This window comes from Haematobia irritans, chromosome 5 (genome assembly GCF_050003625.1).
Source record: "Haematobia irritans isolate KBUSLIRL chromosome 5, ASM5000362v1, whole genome shotgun sequence".
NCBI classification, from domain to species: Eukaryota; Metazoa; Arthropoda; class Insecta; order Diptera; family Muscidae; genus Haematobia; species Haematobia irritans.
Window position 1 is genome coordinate 74,446,837 of NC_134401.1, and position 27,358 is coordinate 74,474,194.

Here is a 27,358-nt window from a genome sequence, read left to right on the forward strand (position 1 = left end):
CATCGAACATTTGCCATCATGACAGCCTTCCCACGCAGTAAGAGCTTGCAGGTAGCCAGAGGCATACCAACAGATTCTAGTTCCCCTGGAATATGTAAGGTAGTTCCTAGCCTTGCTAGCTCATCTGCTTCGCAGTTCCCCGGTATGTTCCTATGGCCAGGCACCCATATTAGGTGAATATTGTGCTGCTCAGCCATCTCATTGAGAGATTTGCGGCAGTCGATGGCCGTTTTCGAGTTGAGGAACACAGAGTCCAAGGATTTTATTGCAGGTTGACTGTCTGAGTATATATTAATGCCAATATTGCTTGGAGCATTACTTCTTAGCCAATTCACCACTTCCCACCACTACGTTAGGCACATCTGGCATTATTTTGAGGACCAAACTGTGACCGTAACTTTTTTCCGACCACTGCGATAGCTCACGCAACCGCACAGCCGTTGTTGCAGCTGACTGTTTGGCTAAAATGTCTAAAGGAAATAGATGCAGTATGACATTAGGTTAGGTTAGGTTAAAGTGGCAGCCCGATTAAGATTCAGGCTCACTTAGACTATTCAGTCCATTGTGATACCACATTAACTAAAAGTACCTATTACATATGGGCACTTCTAGTTTTAACCGCTGAACCTTCTTGATTATTTTTCTTTGTTGAACCAACCAGATTGTTCCAAAAACATTAGCAGACTGCTTAAGTTAACGTTTTCCAGATCCGCCAGTAATCTGAAGCTATATGCTCCTAAAAGTTGCTTGCGCTTTACACAAAATGCAGGACACTCACACAAGAGGTGTTTAATTGACATTAAGGGAGTTTGTTCCTGTCTTGCTGAATGCACCTGAGATACACAAGCACGCCATACGCTGAACTTTGTCTAAACTTGTCGGCTGGTGAAGTGCCGGCCACCAGACTACAGCACCATATAGCATTATATGTCTAACCACTGCCGTGTATAGCCAATGTACAATTTTTGGTTTTAGTCCCCACTTTTTCCCTATTGCCTTTTTGCACGAGTATAAAGCTACAGTTGCTTTCCTCGCCCTTTCTTCAATATTAAACTTAAAGTTCAGCTTCCTGTCCAAAATAACGCCAAGGTATTTTGCACACTCCCTAAAGGGAATTTCAATACCCCCTAAGGAAATGGGCCTAACCGTTGGAGTTTTGTGATCTTTGCAGTACATGACTAGTTCTGTCTTTGCAGGATTTACCCCAAGACCCATTCGCCCATTTCTCAGTCATCCGGAGGGCTCTCTGTATAATACCTCTAGCTGTTCTAGGGAAACCAGAAGGTCGTTTATAACAACATTCCAAAGAAGAGGTGATAGAACTCCTCCTTGAGGAGTGCCTCTGTTCACATACCTTTGTATGTTTGCTTGTCCTAGTGTGGCTGAAATGCGTCTCTTCCTTAGAAGTTCGTCTAACAGCCTAAGTATACCTGGATCAACATTCAGAGTCGTCAGTCCATTTAATATCGAGCTCGGATGGACGTTATTGAACGCCCCTTCGATGTCTAGAAATGCCACGATTGTGTATTCTTTGACAGATAGTGAGCTTTCAATAAAGCTGACTAGTTCATGTAATGCGGTCTCAGTAGACCTGCCCTTCGAGTATGCATGTTGTCGTTTTGAGAGCAAACTCGAATCGACGCTAGTTCTAAGATAAATATCTATCATCCTCTCCAGAGTTTTAAGTAGGAATGATGATAAGCTAATTGGTCGGAAATCCTTCGCATTCGAGTGAGAGGCTTTTCCCGCTTTAGGTATGAAAACGACTTTTGATTCCCTCCACTTTCGTGGAATATATGCTAAGTTGATACATCCTATATATATCGCCGACAACCATTTCTGATAAGAACCCAAACTTGTTTGAGGGAAGATGTTGCCAAGCATATTATGTAATTTGGGTCAATGTGCGTTCAAACATTTTATATATTTACATAAAACAAACATCATTATCTTGCGGCAGTATGCAAACATATACGTGAACTGATGAGGATGTGAAAACGCTGTCATCCCAATAGGGTTTTTTCCCGGGATCCCGTTCCCGGGAATTCCCGGGCATGCGTTATTTTTTTCGCTCCTCAATAAACACAAACGTTTGAAAAATGCTAAATTTCAACAATTTTTCAAACATTTTTTTCAAAGGATTAGGGTAATATTCAAGTTGAGAAATTGTTGAGAAAATCGCGTTCTCAACAAAAAACAGACATTACCCTCAACAGTGAAATTCAACACATTAGCAATAATATCTCAAGTGTTATCCTCAAATTGAAATGCATCGCTACTCAATAATTTGTCAAACAATTTTCGATGCGAGTCAAATTCAAAATTAACATCTTTGCAAATACTTTTCAACCTAAATTTGTATAAATGATATCCCCACTTCAAATTGAAAGTCAAACCAAAATTCTATGAATTTTGTATAATTTATTCATTTTCATCAAAATAAAATATATAATAATACACTACACTACATAATACACTACAATACCAATTGATAAATAATAATCTTATTAAACATATCAACAAATAAGAACAAAGAAAAAAAACAAACAAACAACAAAACTTTAAATATCTTAAACATTATTAGTAAACACTTTTGCATTGATAATTCGATTTCCTTCCTTTTGGTGTCATAAAACAGCATTAAAATTTATTAACATGCGGGCAATTTGAAATTAGGAACGTACTGGATCGGGTGATTTCCAGCAGAAGGAATTCACAAAATATCCATTTTAAACTGATAATAGCATATGAATTAAACTGACGATGTGATGCACATTTTCATCCAGAAGTTGTTGATTTCAACAATTTGTTGTTTTTAACAATTTTAATTGGTTGCACTTGTAATGTTTCTGGAAACTTTTTCTTGTCGATAAGCCACTCATTTTTCATTGGTCAGCTTCTTAATGTTTGCAAGAATGTAGCATCCAAAAATTTTAGTTTTCTGCAAAGCGATTTAAATTTAGTGACTTCTCTAAAGTGTTGATTTAATTTTTCATATTGACGTACCAATTATTATAAACTATTTGAAGCAGTTCCAGTTAATTGTCCACCATTTTTTCATCGGTCAGCTTTTTAATGTTTTCAAGAACGTAGAATCCATAATTTTAGTTTTCTGCAAAGAGATATACATTTAGTGACTTCCTTAAAGTTTTATTTAATTTTTTTTTCACTTACCTAGTTTTATAAACTATTTGCTTATTTGTCTAAAATTATCCTTTTTTTATACCCTCCACCATAGGATGGGGGTATATTAACTTTGTTATTCCGTTTGTAACACATCGAAATATTGCTCTAAGACCCCATAAAGTATATATATTCTGGGTCGTGGTGAAATTCTGAGTCGATCTAAGCATGTCCGTCCGTCTGTCCGTCCGTCCGTCTGTCCGGCTGTCCGTCCGTCTGTGGAAATCACGCTAACTTCCGAACGAAACAAGCTATCGACTTGAAACTTGGCACAAGTAGTTGTTATTGATGTAGGTCGGATGGTATTGAAAATGGACCATATCGGACCACGTTTACGTATAGCCCCCATATAAACCGATCCCCAAATTTGGCTTGGGGAGCCTCCCGGAGCAGCAAAATTAATCCGATCCGGTTGAAATTTGGTACGTGGTCTAAGTATACGGTCTCTAACAACCATGCAAAAATTGGTCCATATCGGTCCATAATTATATATAGCCCCCATATAAACCGATCCCCAGATTTGACCTCCGGAGCCTCTTGGAGGGGCAAAATTCATCCGATCCGATTGAAATTTGGTACCTGATGTTAGTATATGGTCTCTAACAACCATGCAAAAATTGGTCCATATCGGTCCATAATTATATATAGCCCCCATATAAACCGATCCCCAGATTTGACCTCCGGAGACTTTTGGAGGGGCAAAATTCATCCAATCCGGTTGAAATTTGGTACCTGATGTTAGTATACGGCCTCTAACAACCATGCAAAAATTGGTCCATATCGGTCCATAATTATATATAGCTCCCATATAAACCGAACCCCAGATTTGACCACCGGAGCCTCTTGGAGGTGCAAAATTCATCCGATCCGGTTGAAATTTAGTACGTGGTCTTAGTATACGGTTTTTAACAACCATGCAAAAATTGGTCCATATCGGTCCATAATTATATATAGCCCCCATATAAACCGATCCCCAGATTTGACCTCCGGAGCCTCTTGGAGGGGCAAAATTCATCCGATCCGGTTGAAATTTGGTACCTGATGTTAGTTTACGGCCTCTAATAACCATGCAAAAATTGGTCCATATCGGTCCATAATTATATATAGCCCCCATATAAACCGATCCCCAGATTTGACCTCCGGAGCCTCTTGGAAGAGCAAAATTCATCCGATCCAGTTGAAATTTGGTACATGGTGTTAGTATATGGTCTCTAAAAACCATGCAAAAATTGGTCCATATCGGTCCATAATTATATATAGTTCCCATATAAACCGTCCCCAGATTTGACGTCCGGAACCTCTTGGAGGAGCAAAAGTCATCCGATACGGTTGAAATTTGGTACATTTTGTCAATATATGGCCTCTAACAGCCATGTAAATTGGTCCATATCGGTCTTTAGTTATATATATCCGATGACTTATTACACAAAAATTGGTCCATATCGCCAAAAATAATCTACCAAAACTTTATTTCCATAGAAAATTTTGTCAAATTTTATTACTGTAGAAAGTTTTGTCAAAATTTCATTTCTATAGAAAGTTTTGTCAAAAGTTTATTTCTATACAAATGTTTGTCAAAATTTTATTTCCATAGAAAATTTTGTCAAAATTTTATTTCTATAGAAAATTTTGTAATCTACCAAAACTTTATTTCCATAGAAAATTTTGTCAAATTTTATTACTATAGAAAGTTTTGTTAAAATTTCATTTCTATAGAAAGTTTTGTCAAAAGTTTATTCTATGGAAATGTTTGTCAAAATTTTATTTCTATAGAAAATTTTGTAAAAAATTTATTTCTGTAGAAAGTTTTGTCAACATTTTATTTCTATACTAAGTTTTGTCAAAATTTCATTTCTATACAAAATTTTGTCAACATTTTATTTCTATAGAAATTTTTGTCAAAATTGTATTGCTATAGAAAATTTTGTCAACAATTTAATTCCATAGAAAATTTTGTCAACATTTTATTTCTATAGAAAATTTTGTCAAGTTTTTATTTCTATAGAAAATTTTGTCAAATTTTTATTTCTATAGAAAATTTTGTCAAAATTTTATTTCTATAGAAAATTTTGTCGAGGTTTCATTTCTATAGAAAATTTTGTCAAAATTTTATTTCTATAGAAAATTTTGTCAAACTAGATTATATACGTATTTAATCGGCCTTTTTTTGTTTAATATATACCCCGTATGGGCTAACTTACAATTTAGAAGACAGTGTTAAAAAGTTTTACGATACCTTGCCATCGGCAAGTGTTATCGCAACCCAAGTAATTCGATTGTGGATGACAGTCTTTAGTAGAAGTTCCTACGCAATCCATGGTGGAGGGTACATAAGATTCGGCCTGGGAACTTACGGCCGTATATACTTGTTTTTTTTTTTAATTTACACATTTATATTTATACTATATTAAATTTTTTTTAAATGAAACTTCGAAATGTGTGTTATTAAAGATTTATAGTCAGTAACAGTGCTTGATATAAACGAAATTGACTGATTTTTGGATATAATATTATTTTTTATTGCAAAAATAACAATTTTTTAATAAAAAACTGTTTTTGTACAAAACTTTAAAATTTGGAAGGAATTCAAAAACTAACAAAAGAACGTGGAGTCGAGTATAAACATACATACATAATTTTATAATATAAACATAAATTTATTTAGGAGTGAACAGTTTTTTACAGTTTGTTTTTCAAATGTCTATTCTCTTGGTTCCGAATGTCTATTCTCTTTATTCAAATTAAATAATATTTAGACTTAAGCATATCAAAATTTTTAGCCTTATCATAAAACAGTTTTCCGAAACAACATACAAGCGGTTTCACAGAAATTGTGCTTTTTTCATTCTCTCGCTTTGTTATGTTGATATCTTTCGTCAACCCTCCCGGTTTCCATCTCTATTTCTTTCTCTATACTCTCTTTTTGTCGCTCTCTGAATAAAATATCACAACATATATATGTTTACTCGAAATTTGTTAAGTTATATATGTTTACATTCACACATATTATTTTTATGAAACATTCATGCCCCAAACATAATATATTCTAACATATTAACATAGATGTCCCAAACATTTAGTGTTAGTTTAGGAACATTACATGTTCGCACTTAAATATATTGTGGTTTAAAATCGTGCCCGAAACACATTTTGTTTATATCGGAACATATGAAAAACATATTTTTCTCACAGTGTAGAGAAGAATATATAATATAATTTAATTGTTTTGATATTTTTGTTTAGATAAAATAAAGTATGAAATGAAATAATTTAAGTAAACATTTTCAATTACTTTGGAAATTGCATTCTCCTATTTGAATATGGTACCAAGTAGTAATAGTTGCCTTGTCCGACATATATAGTGGTGGGTTCTAGCCCAATTGGTTAAACGAAAGTTGCTCTTCTTAATTTTTATCGTCATATTTCTGTAAACCTTTATAAACAATGGGTTATTTTACCTTATATAACCACTTTTGCAATTGCATAATTTCAAAATATTTTCATAATTATTGCATGTGTCATAATTATTGGATTTTTTATGAAATATTAAAATGGCAAATTTTATTATGATAATTACTTTAATTTCAAATATATATGGAGTATTCCTTCTGGAATATTGACCGAAGATGTGCATATAGTGACTCTGTTTTACGATGGTGACATCGAAATAAGTTTCTTTCATTTCCATACAAGTTTTAAACATCGCAAAAAAAAAATCCCAATAAGTCGGAAGAAACTGTCCATTGTGACCATTGTAAAAGCTTTTTGTATTTTGTTATTACAAAGTATTTCTTAATTTAGTATAATATATATTGTCCAGACAGCGCCTTATAACCGTAGCTTTAGGCGATTTCTAATTTATTCAGATGTCTAAATGTGTGCCACATCAAAGCAGGTTTCCCTTTACCGGGATTCCGGATCCCGGGAAATTCGAAAAAAATCCCGCTTTCCCGGGAAAGGAAAAAGTCAGGGAAAGGGAAAAACATTTTTGCTTTTACATAACATCATAATAAATAAGGTGTAATGGTAGGCTCATAGATAATTAATGCATTTTGAAAGAGACTGAATAAAAACAAAACAAAAACAATATACGTGCTAACTCTAAAATATGTTGGGGAAGCAACTTTGTTTTTGAGGCTGTAGGGAAACGTAATTCCACGTTTATCTAAAATTATAGCCGCTCATTATATACATACCCCGTTGTCCAATTCGTTGCAACCCTTCGTAATTTCTTTCCATTTACTTTCCATAACCAATTTTAGTTTCGGACATTTTGGCTGGCGACGTTCATATAATCCGCATGTGGACATTTCGTTTGAAGGCTGCGTGCGTTGATGGCGCAAAATGACACCATCGATGCTGCAATCAGAAATGTCTTCAACCTGCTGGTCATGTCGTTGCTCGGCGAGGCCAAGATCGATGTGAATAGAATGACCAGCCGGTGGCATTGAACGTACAAAACTATTGCCACGGCCATGCCGACGATTCTGATGGCCGCAATCAAATCGTCGCAATAGCTCCAACTTGTCTTCAACAGTAAGGTTGTTAATACGCAATGCATTCGCGTCCAAGCTGCGAATCACTTCAGCAATTTCCGGTCGTGGATTGCGGTTGAATGCAAAATGGGGATTTTTTGTATTGTTGGGTAGAGGCGTCATTACATCCTCATATTCGGCAGCCACATTGGCATCGTATTCGATTTCTTCCGGAGTTCTGGCGTCGTCACCACCGCCATCAATGTTGCATGGACTTTCAGTGCTATTCCACGTTGGCAAAGAAAGTTTAAGAACGTTGGGTTTGTTTTCGTTGCCAATTAGACTCCCATCGCCAATGTCTTTGTCATCGTACATTTTTGTCATATCACTGCAGTGTTTTTCACTTTCATTTCTTTGATGAATTAATGACGAACTTCCACTTGTCTCTTTTCCGCTACCTTCCATGCACTGAATCTTAGGCCCATTACCAATTTGATGTCTATTTCCGTATACCATTTCATTCATATCCCTTTGGTTATTTAACAGCAAATCACACAATAATTGGTGTTCATTAGCGGCACCATTGCCATCTTGACTTGATGTTGTTAGTTCTGCAGTGATATCTCCGTTTTTAATTTCAATGTTCTTGTTATCATTGACAACATCTTCGCAATTGCTTAACATCGAATGCTTATCAATTTCATTTGAACTCGTACAACCATTTAGAGGGGTATGGACCGGTGGTGTTTGCTCTTTCTTTTCCACCCTATTGATAACTGCTCTGGGCACCCTAGGTGTGTAGACATCTTCATCGTCATCGTTTTGTAGACTTCCCTCTTCAGATAATTGCCTCTGATCTGAGGTATGTTTTAAGGACCGTTTTCGGAAAAGTGAAAACTTTTTGAAACAGTTACGCATAATATGGGTATTGATAAACTTTTGTCAATCGAATAACGACCCCGTGGTTATTGAATTTCTTATTTTCTATGTAGAGAGTAATTTAATTTTGTTTGTTTGAAGCAATAATTACCCGGACACATTCACACATCATTCTGGCCAACGATTGCTTTGGCCCACTGTACACTTTTGTGTGTCACATTTACGCTCTTCAATGTATATTTTTTATTCAGATAGACCGCACAATCAAAGGTACATGTTTGTAACAATTACAGTGATAAGATAAACAATCGGTTCAATGGTTTTTTGTTTAAGTTTTGTGAAACAAACGCACACACACACAACTACATAAGTACATAACTCCTTCTTACTAACAAAACACAAAAACATGTAAGGTCGATTCCTTATATACCCTCGTGGATCTCGCAAGAATTTCCTCAATTTTCTCTGGTAAGGGGTCATAGATGGAAAAACATCTTCAAGGCCTTTGAGCTTCTTAAGATACGACACTCAAGACGACAACATTTAAGCGGCTATGATACAAAATGAGTGTCTGGAATGCTCTCTAGATGTCACATCTTGAGATCAGATTATGTCGCTCTATATGACCCATTTGTCCGCTATGTTGTCCTTCGATCGGTAGATAGCATACTTCAACGGACGGCTGGTCGCACATGGATAGATCTATTCGAAATATCCCCCCGACAGGCGGATGAAGGGACATTAGGGACTAGATCGACTACGCGAATATGTGATCAGAGCATAGATTAATCAGAAGGCGCCTGTTAATCGGATTCAATTACCGGTTTATCGGATTTAATTACACAAACCGAAACCGGATAGTTATTGGCATTTTCTCACGAAAAGCTTTTTTACCATCGGTTAAATTTTATTTTTTTTTTTAATTTCAATGAAATTTCTATCTTCTTTGTCATATGGTTGTTCCAAAAGTTGAATTTTTTTTAAAGAGTTACTGAAGATGGGAAACAATTGACTCATTTCAACACGTTGTCACTAAATAGCATAAAACAATCTCTTTCTACACCTCTCCTTTTCTCTCTACAAAAATTTCGCATTTCTCGAAAGGATAAATTATGCGTCGTGCACCCAAATAAAACAAAACGGAACGAAGTTTATTTTTCCTTACTTTGAGAGCAACTAAACCCAAATTTATTAGAATTTTCTGTTTTTACAGAAAATTTTTAAAGTAAATGAAAATGTCGTTTGTCTAAAGTTTCGCTCCGCAGAAATGAAAAAACTTCTTTCAGTATATACAACGCTCTGAAGACGTACGTAGTATGACATTTACCTTAAGTAAATGAGAGTATTTTCATAAAAACTAAAACAAAATATCACTTCGAAAGGCGGCACGTTTCTTTTATCACTCTGCATATACAACATGAATTTATCCTTAGTTTGTTTTGATGTTGATTTTATTGCAATTTTGTTAGTTCTTTAAAGTTGGTATTAAGTTCGAGTTTAGCCACTAAAATCGTAATTTTTTCACTATTACTTGTCTTTAATAATCCATTTTAAAGAATACAAATCCTAAACTGAAAGCAGTTAGGAATAGTTCATTAACTAGAATAAGGCATGGAATTTTACTAATACTAATTTATTCGCGTGGTATAATAATGTAAAACTGAACAAGAAAATTTTATTCACTGATAACAACTTTTATTCACAGATAAAAATGAACAAAAACCGAACTAAAACCGAGTTTCCTCAAATTTAGTAAATTTCTTATAAAATGATATATCTGACTTCTTTTATTATAGAAAGCATATCATAAATATGAATAAATAAAATAATGAATAAATAAATAATTTAATTCATTCTTACTATGAAGTATTCAATCTCTTCAAATCTTAAGGAAACACACTTAATGAAATACACAGAAAAAACAGTGAACCCACCAGGAAGAAAACATTGAGTTAATTTTAGAAAATATTTAATATTTTCAGAAAATTTTAACAAAACAGTATTACAATCGCTAGCATCACGCCGATAAGTAAATATTTTTCGACAAATTCAAGAAAATTTATTAGACATAATTAATTTTTTTCACTTGCTAAAGAAAATTTTGTAGTTTGAGTTCAAAATTGCAAGAATGTCTTTAGTGACATACGAAGTTCATGATGGTCACATTTGTAATAAAATTTACAAATTTCAAGAAATAATGAACTATTTTGTGAGAAGTACGAATTTAGTAAAACTTTTTACTTCATTTGTGTATAATTTTTACCCGTTTTTTAGTTCATTTAACTAACATACTCAAAAAATTATTAGAGTAAAGGAAACTTTCTCCATATATAATAATTCCATGCACTAAAATAAAGTTAAATTGGCTTTAATAAAATAGAGAGTTCATTTTCTTTTCTTTCTTTTATCTACATGTAACTTATATCTGTCATTTATGTAATCGATATGCCCGAAGTGTTTGCGCAAGGGTTGTTTTTATACCCTCCACCATAGGATGGGGGTATATTAACTTTGTCATTCCGTTTGTAACACATCGAAATATTGCTCTAAGACCCCATAAAGTATATATATTATATATATATATACGACCCATATATATATATATATATTATATATATGGGTCGTGGTGAAATTCTGAGTCGATCTAAGCATGTCCGTCCGTCCGTCCGTCTGTCCGTCTGTCCGTCCGTCCGGCTGTCCGTCCGTCTGTGGAAATCACGCTAACTTCCGAACGAAACAAGCTATCGACTTGAAACTTGGCACAAGTAGTTGTTATTGATGTAGGTCGGATGGTATTGAAAATGGACCATATCGGACCACGTTTACGTATAGCCCCCATATAAACCGATCCCAAAATTTGGCTTGGGGAGCCTCCCGGAGCAGCAAAATTAATCCGATCCGGTTGAAAGTTGGTACGTGGTCTAAGTATACGGTCTCTAACAACCATGCAAAAATTGGTCCATATCGGTCCATAATTATATATAGCCCCCATATAAACCGATCCCCAGATTTGACCTCCGGAGCCTCTTGGAGGGGCAAAATTCATCCGATCCGATTGAAATTTGGTACCTGATGTTAGTATATGGTCTCTAACAACCATGCAAAAATTGGTCCATATCGGTCCATAATTATATATAGCCCCCATATAAACCGATCCCCAGATTTGACCTCCGGAGACTTTTGGAGGGGCAAAATTCATCCAATCCGGTTGAAATTTGGTACCTGATGTTAGTATACGGCCTCTAACAACCATGCAAAAATTGGTCCATATCGGTCCATAATTATATATAGCTCCCATATAAACCGATCCCCAGATTTGACCACCGGAGCCTCTTGGAGGAGCAAAATTCATCCGATCCGGTTGAAATTTAGTACGTGGTCTTAGTATACGGTTTTTAACAACCATGCAAAAATTGGTCCATATCGGTCCATAATTATATATAGCCCCCATATAAACCGATCCCCAGATTTGACCTCCGGAGCCTCTTGGAAGAGCAAAATTCATCCGATCCAGTTGAAATTTGGTACATGGTGTTAGTATATGGTCTCTAACAACCATGCAAAAATTGGTCCATATCGGTCCATAATTATATATAGTTCCCATATAAACCGTCCCCAGATTTGACGTCCGGAACCTCTTGGAGGAGCAAAAGTCATCCGATACGGTTGAAATTTGGTACATTTTGTCAATATATGGCCTCTAACAGCCATGTAAATTGGTCCATATCGGTATTTAGTTATATATATCCGATGACTTATTACACAAAAATTGGTCCATATCGCCAAAAATAATCTACCAAAACTTTATTTCCATAGAAAATTTTGTCAAATTTTATTACTGTAGAAAGTTTTGTCAAAATTTCATTTCTATAGAAAGTTTTGTCAAAAGTTTATTTCTATACAAATGTTTGTCAAAATTTTATTTCCATAGAAAATTTTGTCAAAATTTTATTTCTATAGAAAATTTTGTAATCTACCAAAACTTTATTTCCATAGAAAATTTTGTCAAATTTTATTACTATAGAAAGTTTTGTTAAAATTTCATTTCTATAGAAAGTTTTGTCAAAAGTTTATTCTATAGAAATGTTTGTCAAAATTTTATTTCTATAGAAAATTTTGTAAAAAATTTATTTCTGTAGAAAGTTTTGTCAACATTTTATTTCTATACTAAGTTTTGTCAAAATTTCATTTCTATACAAAATTTTGTCAACATTTTATTTCTATAGAAATTTTTGTCAAAATTGTATTGCTATAGAAAATTTTGTCAACAATTTAATTCCATAGAAAATTTTGTCAACATTTTATTTCTATAGAAAATTTTGTCAAGTTTTTATTTCTATAGAAAATTTTGTCAAATTTTTATTTCTATAGAAAATTTTGTCAAAATTTTATTTCTATAGAAAATTTTGTCGAGGTTTCATTTCTATAGAAAATTTTGTCAAAATTTTATTTCTATAGAAAATTTTGTCAAACTAGATTATATACGTATTTAATCGGCCTTTTTTTGTTTAATATATACCCCGTATGGGCTAACTTACAATTTAGGAGACAGTGTTAAAAAGTTTTACGATACCTTGCCATCGGCAAGTGTTATCGCAACCCAAGTAATTCGATTGTGGATGACAGTCTTTAGTAGAAGTTCCTACGCAATCCATGGTGGAGGGTACATAAGATTCGGCCTGGCCGAACTTACGGCCGTATATAAAGGGTGATTCTTTTGAGGTTAGGATTTTCATGCATTAGTATTTGACAGATCACGTGGGATTTCAGACATGGTGTCAAAGAGAAAGATGCTCAGTATGCTTTGACATTTCATCATGAATAGACTTACGATCTGCCACAACGTCGAATTTTCAGTGAATGGGCCCTAGAAAAGTTGGCAGAAAATCCGCTTTTTTATCGACAAATTTTGTTCAGCGATGAGGCTCATTTCTGGTTGAATGGCTACGTAAATAAGCAAAATTGCCGCATTTGGAGTGAAGAGCAACCAGAAGCCGTTCAAGAACTGCCCATGCATCCCGAAAAATGCACTGTTTGGTGTGGTTTGTACGCTGGTGGAATCATTGGACCGTATTTTTTCAAAGATGCTGTTGGACGCAACGTTACGGTGAATGGCGATCGCTATCGTTCGATGCTAACAAACTTTTTGTTGCCAAAAATGGAAGAACTGAACTTGGTTGACATGTGGTTTCAACAAGATGGCGCTACATGCCACACAGCTCGCGATTCTATGGCCATTTTGAGGGAAAACTTCGGAGAACAATTCATCTCAAGAAATGGACCGGTAAGTTGGCCACCAAGATCATGCGATTTGACGCCTTTAGACTATTTTTTGTGGGGCTACGTCAAGTCTAAAGTCTACAGAAATAAGCCAGCAACTATTCCAGCTTTGGAAGACAACATTTCCGAAGAAATTCGGGCTATTCCGGCCGAAATGCTCGAAAAAGTTGCCCAAAATTGGACTTTCCGAATGGACCACCTAAGACGCAGCCGCGGTCAACATTTAAATGAAATTATCTTCAAAAAGTAAATGTCATGGACCAATCTAACGTTTCAAATAAAGAACCGATGAGATTTTGCAAATTTTATGCGTTTTTTTTTTTAAAAAAAGTTATCAAGCTCTTAACAAATCACCCTTTACTTGTTTTCAGTTAAAATCGTGTTGTTATGGTAACGGAGCGTTAAAAAAATCTAGAGATTGTTAAAAAATAATATAATAGTCAGTACTGTTTCGAAAAATACAAAAATGTACAAAATATATCAATTATTTGTTGTTTTAAATTAGAAATTACATTTTTCGAAGTTCCTTTGAAAATTATTGAAAATCAATAACAAAACAATGTATATAACAATAGTCCATAAACGTGCGTGGTAGTTTATTATTAAGAATGAAACAAGAAGACACCACATTATTCGTTTTCAGTTTGGAATCTTCAATTATCAGGTAATATTCAGTGACGCTAACCTTTTTTATATTTGTGGGGATTGAAATGGTAAAAGGAGGACAAAATCGTTAGGCAGCATCTTATTAAAACTGGAAGGTAGACGTTGCAAAAATTACTTTTTACAGTTGAGAAAAGCTAAAGCATGGAAATTGGAAATAACATACTGTATCAATAAACTAATATTTCAAGGCCAGTCGATGCTGTTGATTCGTAATAAATATATTTAATATATTAATAAAACATGTATTTTATTGAAGAAATGCGCTTATATAACCAGCGTTGCCAATTTAGCTTTTTTCCCGCTAGATCTGGATTTTTTGAAAAATGCATTTAGCTTTTTTTCCTTTTTTTATGACCATTTTAGCTATTTTTAGTTTTTTTTTTATTTTTCGACATGTTTCTATTGAAATGTGAACAAATCGCCGTTTTTTATCTAACCCTTGCTGCCAGAATAAGGTTTTCCACATATTTCAAAGCTCAATTCAAACATTACCAATGATTCCAGCCATTATATGGCAGAAAATACACCTTGTTGTAAAGTTTTTGACTCGTTTATGGTGTCCTTATTATGGTATTATAATATTCTCAATATATTATGTTATTATTAAGTTAAAACAAGTAAGTAAAGTCTAAAGTCGGGCGGGACCGACTATATTATACCTTTCACCCCTATGTAGGCCAAAATTTGTGTTACCATCTCAACTACTTGCCATTTGCTGGAAGCTATATAAAGGAGACTTCTACAAAATCTCTAGAATTAAAATTTAAATCGGCTAACGCTATCTAGTTAATTGGAGGAAACTTCCATTGAAAATGGGTCTAAAATGTGTAACAGTCTACCATATTTCCCCAACTCTGGTGTATATATGGGAGCTATATATAATCTGAACCGATTTTGACTAAATTTGACATGTATAGTTAGAATAATAATGCTGCTATCTATGCGAAAATTTACGTAAATGGGAGTGCAAATCGGACGGAAGATATATATGGGACCCATATCTGAATTTGAACCGATTTCAACCAAATTTGGCGTAATTACCGATACTACTAAACGTACTCCTTGTGCGAAATTTGAAGCAAATCACGGCAAAACCCTGGATTTTGAGGCCAAATAAGTTCAAAACAGGTCAAAACTCTGGCTTTTGAGACCATATAAGTCCAAATCGGGCAAAAGATATATATGTGAGCTATATCTATATTTGAACCGATTTCAATCAAATTTACCAAGCATTGGTAGAATGTCAATTCTATCCTCTGTGCAAAATTTCACGAAGATCGGTAGTAAACTTTGGCCTCTGTGGTCATATGAGTCTAAATCGGACGAAAGATATATATGCGAGCTATATCTAAATCTGAACCGATTTGGCTGATATTTTGCAAGATTTTCGTGATTCATAAAATATTTGGATGTACGGTATTTCAAGAAAATCGGTTGATAAACACGCTAACTATGACCAAATCGGGGATAAATATATATGGCAGCTATATCTAAATCTGAACCGATTTTTTCCAAAACCAATAGCGATTGTCTCTGTCCCAAGAAACGGCCCTATGCCAAATTTGAGGACGATCGGACTTAAATTGCGAGCTGTACTTTGTGCACAAAATTAGATATACAGACAGACGGACGGACAGACAGACAGACAGACAGACGGACATCGCTAAATCGACTCAGAATTTAAGTCTAAGCCGATCGGTACACTAAAAGATGGGTCTATGACCACTATTTTTTGGCGTTACATACAAATGCACAAACTTATACCCTGTACCACAGTAGTGGTGAAGGGTATAAAAATTGATGTGCTTTGTACTTTGCTTTGTACACTGAAAAGATATTGTCGTGAGGCCAAAGATTTCATGTCTTTAAAATACGAATACGAACTACGAAAAATTTGTAAGAACTTTTCTTCATAAAAAGAACGAAATATTTCGTACTTTTAATGCAAAGTTTCTTTGGTTGTAAAACAATGACAAATATCATACTTTTAACGAAATTTTTCGTTCTTTTTACGAAGAAAATTTTTTCGGTGTAGTAGTACATAAATATAGGAAAATGTTAACTAATATAAAGAAAACATTCTTCCCAATTTCTACGAAAATCACATCGTTTAAACAAATAAAAATTTCGAAGTTCATCTTTCTTAAAAATTAGTTAATTTTAAATTAAAGGTGTGTGCCTTTTTTACCAATTTAGTTTTAATTTTAGCGATTAAAATCGAACCTTTATGGAATAAAATGAGTGACTCGAACTCATATTCACTAATTTATTATTATTTTTTTTTTTTGATTTTAACCGAATACCTACTATTCAAAACTAAGATGATCGGTTTAGAATCATACCCTGCGGTCTTTAGAACTACCTGTCCATCCTGTGTACACTCAAACAAAAGTTTACTTGGATCCAAAGATGCGGCTTCTTTAAAATAAAGACATTTTTTTGTGGCCTTAAATCTAGGATCAATAAAATTATAGAATTTTCAATTTCTTTTCGCGGTATATTAATAAAGCTATTCACGTACAAACAAATTCCAATTTAAAAATCCAAATTATAGTGGATACCTCAAAGTAAAAATGTTTTCTTAATTCAAAAAAAAAAAAAAAAAACAAAAACTAAATCCTCAAAATGAGTCTTAGTCTATATTTCAAGCTTTTTTATCTTAAATCTAAAGGTTCAATATTTCAGTTAATTTAAGGACGATTTCTTTAAATCAACAATGTGTTTCTTTATTTTAAGGAAAATTTTCCTCAAAGACATGCGATTTTAACGGAGGGACGAAAAAACTCTTTTTTTTCAAATAAACTTTGTTTTAATTAAAATGTCATTGTTTTTAAGAAATTTGTCTCTAATATTTTGTAAATTGCACATCCTAAAATTTAGGTTGCATAATCTTTACTATGACGTAAATATTTTTTTTTCAGTGTATGTTGTTAGCAAGACTCGACCGATTTTAGCCGATCTTATTAAAGTTTTTTTGCACTCGCTTCAAATTTAGATATACAGCTTTAAGAATTTATTGCTTCAATTGTACAAATATGGATATACCTCTAGGATGTCCAATAATCGCTTTTTTAAGCCGGTTTTAGGTTTTTTTTTTCAAAATCGGTTAAAACCAAATAAATAAAAATCACAATAAAAATGTAAAACACTTATTAAATAGTGAAAAAATTGGAGGTTGTCCAACAACCATTTCTTTAAAAGCACACCGGGATCCTCTTCCGATGCAGTTCTTTGAGACAAGTCTTAGAAAGTACGCTATTAGGCCGTTGTAAGTGAAGATTTAAGTTTTAGACTATTAAATTTCACAAAGAATAGAAAATCAATAAGTAGTAAAAAAAAATTATAAAAAAATTAAATCTGTACCGTTTGACTTTTTCACTTCCATGGAAGTTCGTTGGAGAAGGTTTTCCAAATTATGAGCAATTTTTTGTAGGTTTTCAAAGGAAAATATATATTTATACAAAAATATATGCCCAAAATAACAAAATAAAAACCGTGTATAATAGAAGAAATTAAATTTTAGAAAAATATTTGATAAAAAAAATTCATAGCAATAAAGAACATTTTGGGAAGTAGTTCGAATGTTATGTCTTGGTGTCATATTACGATCATACGACAAATATTTTAATTGACGTTTCGTTGCTTCATATTCAATGGCATTTATGGATGAGTGTGCTAAGTCTTTCTGTTATGGAGCCAACATACTCAGATTCAAACCCTGGTGGGAGGGAAAAACGTCTTTCTAATTGAAATTAAGAAAATGAAGTCGTAACCAAAATAAAAATAAAAGTGGAATTACACGCACAGAAAAAACATGTTTGGACATGGTTGCCGCATCCATCTAGAGTAGGTAATTGTCGCGAAAACCATGTATTTTGTCTTTATAAAAATAATTTTCCAGGGGAGAAAAATATATGTTGGCAATAAGCATTTAAATGGTTTTCAAATGCCGCAAACATGTTCTATTATTTAAATGATAGAATTTGATTTACATGGTCGGGAAAATCATGTACGTGACCACTCAATTTTTTACTTTTTTGCAGGGAAAAAAAAGTATTTTTATAGGTTGCGTATAGACATGTCTAGAACCATTACATGGCCATAAAGACCATGTACATTGTTTTCGTGACCGTTTAATTTTTTAATTCGTTTGCAGCGAAAAGAATTTTACAAAAACATTGAGCAGGTACACACAATTTTCATTTTGCGTATCAGTCGTGTGTTTTTTGTTTCTTGGAATGGACGGAGAATATGGAATTACTGTGTTTTGTGTTAATTTATTTATTCTCAGAAGTGGCACGTGGTTTTATGTGAACACAAAAAAGGAAAGTGTAATTGAAAAAATGTACCTGTTTTTTGTTCTGCATTTTGATATATGGTATAATTTATTTTTATTTGCAGTTACACGATGTCTGCGTTGGTACATTTGATGGGCACGAAGTAAATATGGAATGATTACTTATTGTTGAAATTGAACCAAAATAGAGTGTGTAAAAATATGTGATGTTTGCTTGCACGACATTATAAATACAAATAAACAATGAATTAGTTTATAAATAAATAAATTAATTTTGTGTTTTCTTTTCTCAAGTGGCGTCCTTTTTTCGACGACGAAAAAAGTTTTTTTCATAAAGATCAAAACATTTTAGATTGTGACCAGGTTTTAACTGGAAGAAAAACATTTTTGACGAATACCATAACATTTTAGATCGTGACCATTGTCTTTTAATGGAAACAAAATTCTTTTTATCAATATAATAACATTTTAGACGAGGACAATTTTATTTTTCTTAGAACCATGTTCACTGAGCCAACATGGTTGCAGGTGAAAATGTTACAGGGTCGCCGCAAAAATAGCTCCTATTATATTATTTTGCTCTACGAATATGATTGTGACAATCATGTTTCTTTTCTGCGTGTATTGTCATAGGGCATTCAATTGTGACCATCGTAGTTTTTGCACGAAATATAAAAATAAAACAGATTTTTTCGAGAGCTAAGGTTTTGGTGATACTATGTCAAAATATTGCATTATAAGTCAAAATATTGCGATGTATGTATATATACCTATATTTATTTTTACGAAATTTTGTTCATTTGGCAGAAATAGATATAACATATCCATATCCACACAAAAAATTACCTCGCAAATTATATTGGTTTGTCTTAAATTTAGTCCAAATCCGAACCGTATTTTTTTAAGAATACAATGTTTAGTCATGTCATTTGTTTCCTTCTTGGCGTTCCATATGTACTCACTTTTATATCCAAACCATCAATGATCTCCAACATAAATTCGAAGAGAAATATGTGTCAATTTTCATTAAAAATTACAAGAGATTCATTTGATATGAAAAACTCCATTTCAAATGAAAAGAGTTTTGATTTGATTTCGAAAAGTTTTCATTTCATACTTCTAAACGTGAGCATTGTAAATTTTCGGTTAGAGAGTAACTACTTGGGACAATGTATATTTTAGTTGCAATTTATTGCAGTGAGAAATTTGACTAAACAATGCCATTATACATTATTGAGGCATTAGGTTAGGTTAGGTTAAAGTGGCAGCCCGATTAAATTTCAGGCTCACTTAGACTATTCAGCCCATTGTGATACCACATTTAACTAAAAGTACCTATTACATATGGGCACTTCTAATTTTAACCACTGAACCTTCTCTATTATTTTCTTTTGTTGAACCAAGCAGATTGTTCCAAAAACATTAACAGACTGCTTAAGTTAACGTTTTCCAGGTCCGCCAGTAATCTAAAGCTAAAGGGTGATTCTTTTGAGGTTAGGATTTTCATGCATTAGTATTTGACAGATCACGTGGGATTTCAGACATGGTGTCAAAGAGAAAGATGATCAGTATGCTTTGACATTTCATCATGAATAGACTTACGATCTGCCACAACGTCGAATTTTCAGTGAATGGGCCCTAGAAAAGTTGGCAGAAAATCCGCTTTTTTATCGACAAATTTTGTTCAGCGATGAGGCTCATTTCTGGTTGAATGGCTACGTAAATAAGCAAAATTGCCGCATTTGGAGTGAAGAGCAACCAGAAGCCGTTCAAGAACTGCCCATGCATCCCGAAAAATGCACTGTTTGGTGTGGTTTGTACGCTGGTGGAATCATTGGACCGTATTTTTTCAAAGATGCTGTTGGACGCAACGTTACGGTGAATGGCGATCGCTATCGTTCGATGCTAACAAACTTTTTGTTGCCAAAAATGGAAGAACTGAACTTGGTTGACATGTGGTTTCAACAAGATGGCGCTACATGCCACACAGCTCGCGATTCTATGGCCATTTTGAGGGAAAACTTCGGAGAACAATTCATCTCAAGAAATGGACCGGTAAGTTGGCCACCAAGATCATGCGATTTGACGCCTTTAGACTATTTTTTGTGGGGCTACGTCAAGTCTAAAGTCTACAGAAATAAGCCAGCAACTATTCCAGCTTTGGAAGACAACATTTCCGAAGAAATTCGGGCTATTCCGGCCGAAATGCTCGAAAAAGTTGCCCAAAATTGGACTTTCCGAATGGACCACCTAAGACGCAGCCGCGGTCAACATTTAAATGAAATTATCTTCAAAAAGTAAATGTCATGGACCAATCTAACGTTTCAAATAAAGAACCGATGAGATTTTGCAAATTTTATGCGTTTTTTTTTAAAAAAAAGTTATCAAGCTCTTAACAAATCACCCTATATATGCTCCTAAAATTCGCTTACGCCTTACACAAAAAGCACAAGCAATTTTCCCATCGAATATTGGCCATCATAACAGCCTTCTCACGCAGTAAGAGCTTGCAGGTGACCAGACGCATACCAACAGATTCTAGTTCCCCTGGAACATGTAAGGTAGTTCCTAGCCTTGCTAACACATCTGCTTCGCAGTTCCCCGGTATGTTCCTATGGCCAGGCACCCATATTAGGTGAATATTGTACTGCTCAGCCATCTCGTTGAGAGATTTGCGGCAGTCTATGGCCGTTTTCGAGTTAAGGAACACAGAGTCCAAGGATTTTATTGCAGGTTGACTGTCTGAGTATATATTAATGCCAATATTTGTTGGAACATTACTTCTCAGCCAATTCACCACCTCTCTTATTGCCAATATTTCAGCCTGAAAAACACTACAGTGATTAGGTAATCTTTTCGCTATTCGAATTTCCAGATATACTCCGAACCGCACTTGTCCATTCAATTTGGAGCCATCAGTATAGAAATCTATATATCATTTATTCCCCGGGGTGTGTGTACACCACGCCTCACTGTTGGGAATTAGAGTTTCAAACTTTTTGTCGACCACAGCGATAGCTCGCGCAACCGCACAGCCGTTGTTGCAGCTGACTGTTTGGCCAAAATGTCTAAAGGCAATAGATGCAGCATGACATTAAGGGAATCTGTTCCTGTCTTACTGAATGCGCCTGAGATACATAAGCACGCCATACGCTGACCTTTATCTGAACCTGTCGGTTGCTGAAGTGCCGGCCACCAGACTACAACACCATATAGCATTATAGGTCTAACCACTGCCGTGTATAGCCAATGCACAATTTTCGGTTTTAGTCCCCACTTTTTTCCTATTGCCTTTTTGCACGAGTACAAAGCTACCGTGGCTTTCCTCGCCCTTTCTTCAATATTAAGCCTAAAGTTCAGCTTCCTGTCCAGAATAACGCCAATGTATTTTGCACACTCACCAAAGGGAATTTCAATACGCCCTAACGATATGGGCTTAACCGTGGGAGTTTTGCGATGGTCATGACTCCTTCGCCCATTTCTCAGTCATCCGGAGGGCTCTTTGTATAACATCTCTGATTGTGGATGGTAATTTTTCCCTGACTGCTAGAGCCACATCGTCTGCGTATACCACCACTTTTATCCTTTCTTTTTCTAGGGAAACCAGAAGGTTGTTTATAGCAACATTCCAAAGAAGAGGTGATAGAACTCCTCCTTGGAGAGTGCCTCTGTTCACATACCATTGCATGTTTGCTTGTCCTAGTGTGGCTGAAATACGTCTCCTCCTTAGCAGTTCGTCTAGCAGCCTAAGTATACCTGGACCAACATTCAGAGTTGTCAGTCCATTTAATATCGAGCTTGGATGGACGTTATTGAATGCCCCCTCGATATCTAGAAACGCCACGATTGTGTATTCATTGACAGATAGTGAGCTTTCGGTAAAGCTGACTAGTTCATGCAAAGCGGTCTCAGTAGACCTGCCCTTCGAGTATGCATGCTGTCATTTTGAGAGCAAACTTGAATCGACGCTAGTTCTAATATAAATGTCTATCATCCTCTCCAGAGTCTTAAGGAGGAATGAGGATAAGCTGATTGGTCGGAAATCCTTCGCACTCGAGTGAGAGGCTTTTCCTGCTTTAGGTATGAAAACTACTTTTGTTTCCCTCCACTTTTCTGGAATATATGCTAAGTTTATACATCCTTTATATATCACCGTCAACCAAGGGATAATTCTGCAGTCACTGCTTGTAGCTCCGCCGGAGTAATTCCATCAGGTCCGGGGGATTTGAATGACCCAAAGCTATTTAACGCCCATTTTATTCTAGATTCCGATACAAGTTCCTCGATAGGAAATGACCGCTGACCCACTGTAGCACCGCCAGAACGTGGTCCAACCGTCTGATTTCCAGGAAAATGTGTGTCCAATAGTACCTCCAGCGTCTCCTCACTGGACGTTGTCCAATTTCCCTCCGATGTTTTAATGAAACCTGGAGCGGAGTTGGTGGATGCTAGTACCTTCCGTAGTCTGGAAGCCTCTGACCTATTCTCAATACTGCTACAGTAATCATCCCAAGAGTTTTGTTGAGACCTTCTCAGTTCTCGTTTATATTCTCTCAGATTCATCTTGTAAGTGTCCCAATCCTCCGGAGCTCTTGTGGACTTTGCTTTGTTAAAGAGCTTCCTGCAGGATTTCCTCATATGACTTAACTCCGTAGTCCACCATGGCGGCCGATTTTTTCCCCTTGGCTTTCCTCTAGGGCAAGCAGCTTTCAGTGAAATGTTGAAGGCCTTAGTACTCCGCTCCACTGCGTGTTCGATATCTTGCACAGTGCTCATATTTGTCTCCGGCATTTCCGGTATCATCAAATTGAACGATTCCCTATACCTTTTCCAATCAGCTTTCCTAACATTTGGCGGAAATATGGTCTTTGAAGTACGAAACTGATGTAGCGATGATCTGAGAAGCTATGTTCCCTCAAAACTTGCCACTCAGATATCTTATCATTCAGTTCCAGAGAGGTCAACGTTACGTCCAAAACCTCTTGTCTGTTCCTGGTGACGAAGGTTGGTGCATCTCCCTTATTGCAAACTACCAGGTTAGTACGCAAAATAAACTCTATTAGCGACTCTCTCCTTGCATTAGTATCACTACTTCCCCAAATAATATGATGTACATTTGCATCGCATCCCATAGTGAGTTTTGTCTTTGTTTTTAGTGACTCCTCAACTAAGGTCTTAACGGCACAGGGTGGCATCTCCCTATCATGTCCCATGTAGACCGAAGATACCCAATATTTGCATGTGGATATCTCTAGACTGGCTACGACAGTGTCTGCATTGCTCAATGAAGGAGGCAGAAACAAGTTTAGTTCGGTTTTAGCAATTATGCATGCTCGATTTATATCGTTACCGGTATTATGCAAAAGTTTGAAACCCGGAATGCTTAATTCACAGATCTTGTTCTTATATATGTATGGTTCTTGAATAAGAACTATATCTATGTCTCCTTTCATCAGGAGAACTTTTAAGGCAGCACAAGCGGCCTTACAATGGTGAAGATTTATCTGGAGGAACTGTAGAACCATCCAAATATTCAACCACCGTCACATCAGCCGCTTCAATTGAGTCATCAAGGGCTTCCTCTTCACAGATCTCGGTGACTCTCGCAACAATCCGCGGTTCAGCTTTGGTGAGGCTTGAGCCTGTAGAAACTTCCCGCATATGATTTTCGCCATAGTCTGCAGGTTTTATGTCTCCTTCGGCTTTGCTAGGAGATTTTTTCACTGCTGACTCTACCGGAGGCTTGTCCGTTTCGGAATCCTTTGGCTGATCGCTTTTGTATACCTTCATATGGATATCATGAAAGCCATAACATACGCGTTCTTGGGTCTGGGCTAGATGTGGCAGCGACTCTATGCTTAATATAAACACCGCATGTCGTCTTGGTCCATCCACCTCATCCAAACGACCAACCCTCCAATCGGCGGTTGGAAGATCTGGGTTACATTATTTTAGACTCTCTAGTATTGACTCAGGATCAGGAGGGTTTGCCGGTATCCATGCATGTGCTCTAGGTTTAGCCGGTATGTCTTTTTTATCCACTAAGTCCAAAGCGGCTCCTTCCCAAACTTCACCAATTAGCATCAATGCAGATTTAAAGCAATCCACAGACCTCTGGTCCGCAAAAACTATTAACTTATATCGTCCTTGATACCATCCAGCATCTTGCCGTCGAGGACTTGGTCCGGGAAACTTTTTTCGCACCTCTGAGTAGACACCAGACATCGCGTTCTCAATTTCCCCCATTTTTGCCTTGGAATCATACCGTCCAATGCTCCTTTATTAATAATAGCCATCACAAGGCTGTCTTTTGCAACTGAGGCAAACGATCTTTGATCCCGTTTAGAGGATGGCAGCTCATGCGGTGATCGTTCCCTTTTTCCAGCTTCAAGAATTCCTTGAGCCCATTTTAAGGAATCGCTTTGCTTAGCCGACAACGTGCTTGGGTCGACTGATCCTAATTTCTTTAGGATAAACAAAGCATTTCTTCGTTCCTTGAATCTCTTTCGAGAGGGATTGCCTCCTTTTGATGTCGTCACCTTAGAAAAGGTTCGACTTGCCAAAGTGTCACCGCCAGTCGACCCGTCTACAGGGCGACTAATTGGGCCTGACTCTTGGTCGCTGCCCAAATTTATAACTTCAGTCGTTACCCGTCCACTGGGCCCTGAAGTTAGCAACCCAGTGGATGACTTTGAATTTCGCTGCATGGTGGTTTATTATTTCCACCACACGTGAAATTCGTAATAAGTACTTATTACGATGAAATACTCCGCTATTAGAAAACACGTCCGTTCAGTTCGACGGTTGAATAATAATAAAATTGAGGCATTAGGTTTCTTCCACAACTTTTGGAGTAACGGACAAACCCACTGGGTTCATGGTGTTTGCATAACAACAATGTATTTAGTCAGCTATTTTACCAGTACCACCTTAGTATTCTTCTCGATGTGCAGAAAAATCAATATTTCGAATAGAATGGGTGCAATTTGTATACACCACCAAGCAATTTATTTTGATCGCTTTACGAAAAAAAAATCTTGAATAACGAAAACAAAATTATTTTATTCATTCATTTACCCAAATTCCACAAATATGCCAAGATTGTTTAGACCACGTTTGATATACATTTGTGGAAATCTATTCCATGTAGAGGTGTGCACGTGACGCACCCAACGCGGGTGGTCAATCACTCAAAAATTATTCGATTGAACAAAATGGTGGATTTCTCAATTATCAATAAGTACTGCCCGATTCTATGTTAAGCCCAATGATAAAGGGCCTCCGTGTCCCAGCAAAAATTCATATCACCGAGAGTAATTATGGGTAAGCCCGCCTCAAACCATCACTAACGATTTGCTCGTCGGTATACGCACAACTAAATTTAATACGAGCCTTGGAGGAAAGTAGTTCTGAGCATCAGCCGAAAAAAAAACTTAAAAAAATCGATTGAAAAAACGTATTCCTGAATGATTCCAAAATATTTAATAAGAATAAAAAGTCATTTAAAAACTGGGGGACCCCTCCAGAATTCCAACCTAGACTAGATAAGATGTGTTTCGTAGTAGACGACTTGTAACCGACATTTTTTCTGAATCTGAACCCGTTATTTTTAAAAGTTTAGTAATGCTAAGTGTAGTATGATTTCAATTACTGTCCCAGAAAAAAATGGAAGTTGTGAATATAAAATTAGAAATTTCACCCTCACGGGTATTTGAACCTATGCCACTTGACTTTTCCACTGCCATGGAAGGTTTTGCAAATTACGAAAAATTTTAATTTTTTGTTCACTTTAATTTGAAAAAAATTATTCTTATAAAATTATACGAATAACAAAATTAAAACGACGTATAAGTTAAAAAAAGAATATTTTTCTTTTAGAAAAATATTTGATAAAAAACTTGCCGCAGGTGAGATTTGAACCTGCGTTCATAATGTTTTATTCAGAACACCACAGAACATCTCGAGAAGTAGTTACAATGTTATGCCTTGGTGTCATGAATATTACGATCATATCACAAAGATTTTGATTGACGTTTCGATGCTTCATGTTCAATGACGTTTGTGGCTGGGTCTGCTAAGGCATTCTGTTAAATGGAGCCAAAATACCAAGGTTCAACTCCCGATAAGAGCGAAAAAGTTTTTGAATTTGTGAAAATTGGGAAGCAAGAAAATTAAAGTGTAAAAAAACGTTAGTAGAACACGCGAAATTGTTAACTTTTTTAGTTGTTTTTTTTAATTTCTTCATTTAAATTAAATTCCAAGGCACAACTTCTAAAGCTATGCAAAGGATCCAAAAATGGGATACTTCCGTCCTATAACAAGCCCATGTACAATTCATTGGAGATGGTCCAAGTTTGCACTACTTTCGGATCACAAACTGGGGATCCAAACTACTTGTTTGGAAGCTCGTTTTTGCCAAAGATTATAGATTTGAGGAAGATGGGAGATTGGCTTGCGTCATACCAAATGTTGCATTTACCAGATTAGTTTAATACGTGTTTGCAATATTTTAGTTGTTTTTCGTTTTTATTTTTTAAATGAAAAAATTTAATTTTCTTAATGAAACAATGTTAAATTT

At 35.5% G+C, this 27,358-nt stretch overlaps 1 protein-coding gene across 1 annotated transcript in view; it reads right to left on the reverse strand.

Moving 5' to 3' along the window:
• The window catches only part of Pde8 (phosphodiesterase 8), a 130,442-nt gene that overhangs the window by 94,743 nt on the left and 8,341 nt on the right, over nucleotides 1-27,358 (reverse strand). The window contains exon 2 of the mRNA XM_075313856.1: nucleotides 7,380-8,764. Within this exon, the coding sequence (XP_075169971.1) occupies nucleotides 7,380-8,576 (1,197 nt within the window). The 5' untranslated portion in view covers nucleotides 8,577-8,764. The remainder of the gene's footprint in view (nucleotides 1-7,379; nucleotides 8,765-27,358) is intronic.